The sequence below is a fragment of the Coffea eugenioides genome, chromosome 8 (assembly GCF_003713205.1).
Source record: "Coffea eugenioides isolate CCC68of chromosome 8, Ceug_1.0, whole genome shotgun sequence".
Lineage (NCBI taxonomy): Eukaryota > Viridiplantae > Streptophyta > Magnoliopsida > Gentianales > Rubiaceae > Coffea > Coffea eugenioides.
Window position 1 is genome coordinate 3,276,519 of NC_040042.1, and position 9,893 is coordinate 3,286,411.

At 34.5% G+C, this 9,893-nt stretch overlaps 1 protein-coding gene across 1 annotated transcript; it reads right to left on the minus strand.

Annotated features, from left to right (window-relative positions):
* Nucleotides 1-1,152: 1,152 nt before the first annotated feature.
* LOC113781254 lies at nucleotides 1,153-6,564 on the minus strand. The gene is made up of 9 exons (XM_027327160.1): nucleotides 6,289-6,564; nucleotides 5,245-5,378; nucleotides 5,067-5,138; nucleotides 4,766-4,911; nucleotides 4,539-4,653; nucleotides 4,373-4,453; nucleotides 3,148-3,285; nucleotides 2,515-2,602; nucleotides 1,153-1,594 (listed from the first exon to the last, which is right to left on the minus strand). The coding sequence occupies exons 1-9, from the start codon at nucleotides 6,548-6,550 to the stop codon at nucleotides 1,461-1,463; spliced, it is 1,170 nt and encodes a 389-aa protein (XP_027182961.1). The 5' UTR covers nucleotides 6,551-6,564; the 3' UTR covers nucleotides 1,153-1,460.
* Between the last annotated feature and the right edge of the window lie 3,329 nt (nucleotides 6,565-9,893).

Here is a 9,893-nt window from a genome sequence, read left to right on the forward strand (position 1 = left end):
TTTCCCAAATATATTTGCTTATATCATCATTACAATTTCCAATACACCTTTTTACCTTTCGAATTACCTTTTCATCTCACATACATCACATCACAGAAAGTGCTACAGTAAAAATATCTCAAATAACTTACAATCCAAACAAACCAGTGATAAAATAAAAGGTAAACCCTATTCGTACTTTGAAACCAATTTTACATACATCAAACTTAAAGTCCAATAACTTATGTAGTTTATTAGAAATCTCCAATCCTCAATATTTCAATATGGTGGGGCTCGTGACATGTGAAGTGTGAACTATCTAATTGCGTCACAAAAATATTGACTACAAATTGTTCCATATATTCTACTAGTGCATTTAGTATACCTCAATATCATTCACACACAGAAGAAGAAAGAAGGACCAAAAAGGAAATGACTATCACATGAAAGTCTATTTTTGATCCATAAGATCCAATAATACATGACATGAAGGATCAATTTTCTTGAACTATAGGGAATGTTGCTGGATCTAAGCTGCCAGTTGTGCTGCGCCATATTCTCTGCCGACACTTCTTTGTGCCCCATACTTGATCGCTGCCCTCATTAAGGGCCTCAGACTCAGATCCACTACTTGTAATGGTCTTCAATCTTCAAGATGGAGCCAATCCAGACATGGCCTTTGTGCATATTAAAATGTATGCCTTAAATATGAACGTGCCTTCCACCTTGATATATTAATGCACCATTGAAACACCTTATTTCTCGTGAAAGTTCGTGTGTTCAAGTTTCGCCGCCGATGTCAGAGTTATATTGATGAATTATCCGTAAGAATTTTTGCAACGAACCTATGATTCCAAAAACATACCCTGACCTGTGATGATGATCGAATATAAACCTATCGAAACTTTCGTTTATCAAAAAAAAAAAAGAAGCGCCTCATCCATGCCACCCTAGACAAACTGCAGATTTGGGTCATTTTGTTTCCCCGTAGAGAGGAGCTTCAATTCGGTGTACAAAAGGGTACTAGTCTGTAAAAGTACCATCAGTTGCAGAACCAGCATTGGTTTGACGCATCTCGTAATATTTGCTAGTTGCTACTGTAGGATGTTTTGAATACGAGGGCACCATACGACATTTAAAAGGAAAAAAAAAAAAAAAACTTCACCGCCAATTTTAGATGAACCATGTACACTATAATGGTCCACACTAGCCATTACAAAATTACTAAAACGGTAAAACCTCATTTCTGAAACAAGCAAAAGACAAAGCTCAAAACCGACCACCGGGTTAGCACACCCCAGGGAATGGGCCAGAACTGGTCGATGCTGTACTAGTCAAACTAAAAGAGTTATACAAGATCATCCACATTTTACAGAATGCACTTCTCTAAAACTGACGTGCATTTACCACTAATATAGCGTGTAAAGGAGAACACTTTCAGTTGTTTACAACACCCAAGTGTTTTTGCTTCTTATCAAAACTCAACAGTTCAGAGGCTCGCCAGCCTTGAATCGGAAGCTCTGCTCATTAGAAGTTGAATTCTTGAGTCTGCTAGACCTCTGCGTGCTTTCCTCTGTCTTTTTCCTCTTGCCAGAGGAGCTCAAAGAACCTTCAACTATACAAGGAAGAGGGGTTCATCATGAAAACGGTAACAAACTGAAACCAGAAACATGCAACAATGAGTAGCAAAATTCTGCAAAGAGGCAGAAACAAAGCATGTGGACTGTGGTTCTATGGGCCAGCTAAACATAAAACTTCACTATCATGCAGAGTTGTGTTAGATGTAAGGTCTCTCAAGTCTTTACACAGAAATGTCTTTCATTTTCTAATCTGCGGACGTTGGCTGGTGCAAGTTTAACTCAGCATTTTATTGAGATGATTTCTACGGTACAGAATTAACCAGATAGAGACAACAAACTATAGATGCATATACACAGGATGGAGCACCCTCTTAATGAATTCACACCCAAATGGGCTGAACTTCAAGTTGCTGCTTTCAATTATGAAAACTGAGCATATGTCCTAGAATCTTGAATAGTTTCTAAAGAAACTTTGGCCTATTGCCCAGTATTTAAATGAACTTCTGGTTTTCAGCCTTTTCTCAGATACAAAGTCAACAAGAATATAGGAATCTATCTACATACCTAAAGGGCTGGGGAAAATGAGAGAGATATTGCCTTTATTCAAATGTCCCTAGGAACTCATAAGTTCATCCAGGTTGTTTTCCACTCAATGGCAGAGCCTGCATACATGTATTTATCTTTCTGAATGTATACAGGCGTTTATTCTTTTTGAGTGTATGACACAATAAAACCGTTATCAACTAACTTCCTTGGGTCAACCCTTGTACTCCTGCTCCAATTATGTTTTGTTTTTCTTCCATGCTGGGTTCATACTCCAACCAAAAACAGAAACAAATCACTTCCAACTATACAATGAACAAAGAATAACAATGCTTTAATAAGTTCACCAAAATAAATAAGGACATTAGTTGGTTTATTGGGAATGCCTGCCAAACTTTTACCAAAGTCTTACCTTGCCATTCCCATACTATCTTAGCTTCACCCTTTACCATCTTTGGATAGCGATCCAAACGAGAATCATCTTGAACCAACTCCTCAACCTACAAAAACCCTCAGCTTGATTATCAATATAGCAATTGAAGTAAGTCAGTAAAGGAGGTCATATTTGATGTTTAACAGATACAATAGTTACAGATCACATAACAAAATGGCTAAACCCCTAGAAAGACGGAAAACAAGGGAAAGTATAATCTAAACAGCATTGTCAAGAGGGGCTGCAACACCCGTGTATGAATCTTCTGTAGAAACAACTTTGTGTCATGAGAATAAACCTAAGCATCCCATTCATAAAAGCAAAAGCATTCTTGTTTACGGGACAAAAGCTCCATTTGAAACACTTCCTAAGAACTTACATTGATGCCCTCATTCTGGAGTTAGCTGCAGCAGAAATTTAAGTTTGAAACATTTGGAAAAACCTTGTATGATCAAACTTCCGAGTGTTACTGATCCCTTGAGTCTCGTCTCATTAATATAATCTAACTATAGAAACTCCAATTGGCAAATTATATCAGGACTATTACCTAACTGCATTGCAATACCACAATTAATTATTTTTTAAAAATGCAATTCCAGAAAATATAAGTACCTTTCTCCATAGGAGGGGGTCCTTCCTCTCTCTGGGTGAAAGAAGATAATCTCGTAACCAAGAGGCAACTACCCATGGTTCACCCTCACCATCTATGCTCCTTGAGATCAACGTATTCTCTTCAAGTAAGTCGCAAACCTAATATCATTACCAACAGTTCAATGAACGTATAATATAATTGAGCTCAGCAAGCCTTGCGAGCCCAAACACCAAGTCTATAATATATGAAATCACATGACTCAATGGTCGTAGCATACCACCCTACTAAGAAATAATTTCTGTACACAAAGTAGTTTTTAAATGAGTTTCCAAAAGATTATGAACTAGAATATTGGATGAGGCAGAAGTGGCTACCACAACGCATGCTCAACCCCAAAAGGAATGATGACCAGAGTCCATAGGAGTCATCACAGCCATTGCAAGTAGACAAATGATCATACTTAGCAAACGAAATTCATTAGTACTTGCAGAATTCATGAGTCAGACTTTTTGTTAACATTAATTACCACAAGGTAAACAGGTAGACCACAATAACAAAAAGACATGTACTTTTAGGGGTTCACAATTTGTTCTTGTTTACTATAACACAAAAACAACCACCCCCACTGCAAAGAAGTACAGAAGCCATGCTTGAAGTCAACACATTATAGGAATATAAGTATTTAAATGACTATGTATGGAACTCAATATGGTGCACATACTTCTTTCCTTTCCTTTTTTTAATGTGAATTTTCACACCCATTTTCTCCTATTTCTCCACTAAAGCACTCAGGAGTCATGAGGCACACAAGGAAGCTAAGAAGTGACATAGCATTACACTTGTTCAGGTAAATTTTTACGCTAATATATAGCACAAATTCATTAAAATGAAAGCATCTATTTATTGTTTCAAAGCACCTAAAGCACATCTGTCCATAAGTAATAATTAAGGCACACATACATGCACTTAACAAAAAAAAGGGGACACATGCAGATTATATTGCCTTCATGATTGATAAATGAAATGAATGTCATGGTATGTACAATAGGCAAATGAATGCCATGGTATAGTGAAGGTCAAATGCAATGCTTACGAAATTAAGGACTGGAGGTTTTCTGGTTCTTACCTCCAAAACTAAGAAAATCGATTTACGGAGAACAAACTTTACCAGAAATGCAAAGCTAAAAGTGGAATAACTTAATAATCCATGTATCATGCTACAAGCAAGAGAAAAGCTATTTCTACCTTGTTATAGATCTCCTCAGCTCTAGTTAACAAGTAATGTCTCCGGAGGGCTTTTAACAGTATCAATATGCTTCCCACAAGCTGTAAATCTCAACATTGTCAACAAGCTTTAACATTCTGGTACCATAACATAAACTTTTAAATGCTGGTTTATATTATGGAATACCACTGCACAAACTGGCACCAAAAGTAAAGCATGGTCGAGAACCCATTGGTGGATGCGACAGGTGATCGGTTTGTAATGTTCCACTAAAGAATCAGGACACTTGAACTCATCAGATCTACAAACAGAATCAAAGAAATACGGCCAGATTCTCAATAAATTTGGTTAATCAGGATACTGCAAGTATTGTTTCATGCTAATTCTGTTAGTAAAGGTCAACAGCAGCTCACCCACTAGTATAACCTCTTCTGTCCATCAACTTGTGAATAGTCTCCATTGCTCTCAGTTTTGCATGAGCATATGCATATTGATCCAAGCCATAATCTTCCATCACACGATGTTCAACAATATAGGTTGACAAATCATCCTTTTGCACCTAAGATATGTTGATAACAGGCAATAGTCATCTCTTTTGCATCAATCAATTAGCAGAAGCAAACTCAGACATCGAAAAAGAGTAACGAAACTTCCTATGGGAAAAAGGAAGATTTTTCCATTTATGAATCACTGAACTTAGCAAGAGGTACAGACCCAAATGGTGCCAATTCCGCTGCACAAATATTGGGCATAAGCTTCACACAAGCGAACTTCCACCAACTCCGACTGCAGTTACATTAAAAGACGGTTGCTTTAAAATTGTTAAGAATGAAAAAGATGATGCTTCTGGAGCCCTTGATATGACAGATTAATCAGACCCAGTTTTACCTACAATTTTCATTGCCGCTGCATTAATATCTCTGTCCTCGATGCATAAATTCCCCTGCTTTCTGTAGCCACGTTCACATTCCAGATTTCCATCTTTACATATTCCATTGCTCGGACAAGGTTCACAATTATCTACACCTATGGAGACTGGTTATGTCAGATGTAGAGAGCAGTAAAGGTGTGAAACACAATTAAGAATAGTTTTCTAATTCTCAAAACATATGAAATAGGTGATAGTCCTCAGTCATATAATTAACTGCATTACTTCAATACAGATCAACTTAAGAAGGCCTAAGCATTGATCTCAGTATAAGAAGCATAAACCAGCCTAATTGAGAGGAATAGTCTATTTCAAGCTTTTGATACATATCTTTCAACAAGATTAAAATTGTTTTTTGGAGTGGGTTAATTATTTCAAACAGGCTCTTGGGTCAATAAGTTCTTATAAGTCAAGGAATCTCTATGAATGTGTACAAATAAAATCAAAAGGAAATTCATAAAGCCAGGAGAGTCCACGACAGAATGCATCACCAATATTTCTTATTGAACTCTCAACGAACAACTGGAAACGATCATCCATGATTTTTGAATGATTTCCAAAAGGAATGCAATTACAAGTACTCTTTCTTCAACTAAAACATCAATACTAGCCGACCAAAGAAAAATAAAGTACATAATATAATATAGGCCCATTCTTTAATGGCTAAAAATCATAAAATATCATATCACCAACAGAAAGCCAAGAAATGCCATAACTCCTCCAAAAAAATTGCCTGCATTTATTTCTTTTTCGCCATTTAATAACTTCACCCAGTCATCTACAATTTAAATAACCAGTCCAGAAAACAACCAAAAAAGAAAAATCAGAACTACTGCCTTTTCCCCCATCAAAATTTCCAACCTTTCATCTTAATCTATTGATTAGTACACTAGCATAAAACCAAGGAACAACAAATAAATTTTTTTTTCAATGAAGACATAAAATTTAAGAACAAGAGAAATTATTGTGATCAGCTGAATTGAAGAAGAAAGCAAACCACAGACTCACCAGAGAGAAAATCGCCGACATCAACACCGCTATCGCAGAAGGGCTTAGGCTGTTGATTGAAATAAGTAACTAAATAGTTGCAAAACAAGGCGACGGAGGCTGCGATCGTGACGACGGCTATGAGCCTTGAAAACTCGGAAATTGACGATGGGAAGAAGCCGGAAGAAGGTTCGGGAATGGAGTATTGCGAAAATGATGAAGGAGAAGAAGAAGAGGAATGGGGGTTTTGGGTTTTGGGGCGTTTTCTGGAAGAAGAAGCCATGGAAATAATTGGGAATTTACGAATGAAGAATTGAAGAGGGAAAATGGAGAGTTGGGGGAAGGTTTAAGACAGCGGCTCATGGAAGTTCCAGATTTATACTACTCCCCCCCCCAGATATTAGCATATTATTTTTGGATACCATATGATACAAGTAATACCTTTTCCTACCCGTTTTTAGTGAAATAATTTGAAAAGTTTAACCTAATTATGAACCCCAAATAAAAAAAGAGAATATTACAATTTAATTAACAAAAATGTAGGTTGAATAATTTTTAATTTTACTCTTGTATGCGTTTGATATGCATGGCTCCTTATGGTTGAACTATCTTTGAAGCATTATGATTTTAATTTCTTTTTCTGAATGTATAAATCAATAAATTTTAAAAGAATATTTTTTATAATATTTGTCGCATATTCGATTGATGTAATATAGGCTAAATACACCGAAAATTAAAAAAACATCTTTGAGCTATCTTTGTAGCATTATAATTTGGATTTCTTGTTTTGAGTATATACATTAATAACATTTAAAAAAAAATGTGTTTTACAATATTTATTGCATATGCCAATGATGTCATATAGGCTAAAAATACCCCAAAATAAAAATCTTACATACTAGTGCTTTATCTCCTTTTTTGTTCGGCTCCCACTTTTTTGCTATTACCATTTTTTATTCTCTTTATACAACAACATAAAAAATAATTAACATCTATTAGTTTATATTATATCTTCATGTTATTTAGAAAAATTCCTGATATTTAATTTTTGGTCCATGAATCTATAATTATTGTTAGACATCAATGCTCTAACTGCATTTCCATGTGCCTTTTGTTTCAAAATTCTAGTAAAATTCTTAATTAGTGTACATCATAAATCATTTCCTTTATTTTTTTTCCTTTTTGTTTATCTTTAGTCAAACCTTCATAATTAATTTCAAAAGGGTGCAATCATTTTCGATGAAGTTCCTTGGTTGCTTTTGATTCTTATATGATTCTTATACAATCGAAGTATACTAGCACTGCATTTGGATTAAAGGATTTGAAATCCTTTTTAATCTCTCTAGTTGTTTAAATCATTTAGAAGGTATTTAAATTTATAAATTACAAATTATTGTAGTATTTAAAATATATTTTAATAATTTATATAAACTATAAATTCAATACCTCTTAAATAACACAAACAACTGCAGCTATTTGAATTAATTTTAAATCCTTTATCAAATTTCAAATGAAAATAGAATTTCATATTTAATTCATGACAAGAATTTTTACTTTTGTGATGATTGATCTTTAATTTTTTTCGTAAATTACAAATCGATTCCTAACACTATCTATATTCCTCTTTTACCCCTTTGTTTTTTCCTTTTCTTTTTGAACTCGAATCATGTTCTTGTTTAACTTAAAGGGATAATTTCAGAAACCTCCCCTGAGGTTTCTGACACTTTCACTGACATCCCCTGAGGTTCTCAAAATTTCACTTACCTCCCTTGCTTTTGATTTTGTGGTAACAATCCAGTGCCAAATCAGGATTAAAATTATGTATTTTCATGTGTGAAGAAGGTTCATTTTTATTCGGCGAGTAGCTATCCTTAAAGCCTTTGGCAGGAAGTTGTATTAGTAAGAGGAAGATTCCAAAGAAGATATGAATGAATGTTGCGACTTAATTAAGTAAAAGTTGGAGGGTGGGTAATGTGCATGGCGGTTTGTTGGGGGGGTTGGTGGGTTTGTATACGAAAATTGCATGCACCAGATGTGCCATGCAACAGTTATTTGGCAGATTTTGCAACGGCTAGCTGCAAATTGCAACGGCCAGAAGGTTTGCTGTTTCAGTAGCAATAGCATATAAAGCAAAGCAACTTAACTACCTCTGAGGTTTCAAGCTATTAACATTCTTTGCTACTAATTTGGAGTGATAACAAGTGCATTTGCTGTGCTACAATTAGAGCTCTGAGTAAAAAATTTTAGCTGCAACCATGGCCTCTTCAAGCCATAGGGGAGAATCATGGAATTCACCTACATCTTTCTCCATTAAAAACAGGTTTTGCCGCTGTAATCGCAAAGCAACCGTAATGATATCAGAGAGTGAAAGGAATCCAGACAAGTTGTATTTCTATTGAGAAATTTCCAACTTTGTGATGAATTTTAAAAAAATTCTACAAAAGGGGTGATTTTGGGTTTAATTTCCGTCAGGGGTGTCTTCGCATTTGTGAATTTCACAAATGCGAGCTTACAAGAGCTCGCATTCGTGGAATGCGAGCTCTGGTTATTGAGCTCGCATTCCACGAATGCGAGCTCTTCTCAATTTTTTTTTTTCCTTTTTTAAGAGCTAGGGAATTATTTCTAGGAAGCAAATGCGAGCTCTTATCTTTTTTATTTTGGTATTTTTTGAGAGGTAGGGAATTATTTGCAGAAAGCTTCTAATTTTTGTTTTAAAAAATGTTGCAAATATTTAAAATTTTGCAAATAGCTCGCATTTGTTAAATTTGACCTGCAAAAATTGTATTTAACTTTTTTGTTAGATTTCGCATTTATAAGTATGACTTGTAGAAAATTAGATTCAAATTTAGATGTATTAGGGTTTTAAAAATATTATATAAGTGATAAAAATTTTATAAATTGTAAAAATAAAATCAAATTTAAATAATTAAATGTTATATTTGCATAAGAAATAATACAATAATCATAATAATGATAATACAATAATATTGGTGTAATAAAACTGCCATTAATTTAAATATTTACTTATAATGCCCAAAGAGCCTAATTACCAATTTTTTCTTCTCGCGCTCAAATATAACATTAACCCGCATGCGAGCTAACCTTGAAATAGAAAAAACACAGAATCCCGCTTGCGGGTTTCAGGAGTATTCGGATATTCTCATATGCACCTATGCAAATCGAACCAACCGGATATCTTATCCGTATCCCATTTTTTTAAATAAAAATCTTATAAATTTGAAAAATAAAATCAAATTTAGATGTATTAGGGTTTTAAAAATATTATATAAGTGATAAAAATTTTATAAATTGTAAAAATAAAATCAAACTGCTTGGATAATTAAATGTTATATTTGCATAAGAAATAATACAATAATCATAATAATGATAATACAATAATATTGGTGTAATAAAACTGCCATTAATTTAAATATTTACTTATAATGCCCAAAGAGCCTAATTACCAATTTTTTCTTCTCGCGCTCAAATATAACATTAACCCGCATGCGAGCTAACCTTGAAATAGAAAAAACACAGAATCCCGTTTGCGGGTTTCAACGTTATTCTGCGCTTCGTGTGTTTGCTTTTGTTTTGCTTTTGTCTTTTTTTTTCGAAATGGAGGGTTG

Coding starts and splice junctions, on each gene's coding strand:
- LOC113781254 (XM_027327160.1), bottom strand. CDS start 6,550: ATGGCTTCTTCTTCCAGAAAACGCCCCAAAACCCAAAACCCCCATTCC. Junction 4,454..4,538: donor TGGTGCCAGTTTGTGCAGTG/GTATTCCATAAT, acceptor TGAGATTTACAG/CTTGTGGGAAGCATATTGAT. Junction 3,286..4,372: donor CTGAGGAGATCTATAACAAG/GTAGAAATAGCT, acceptor TAATGATATTAG/GTTTGCGACTTACTTGAAGA.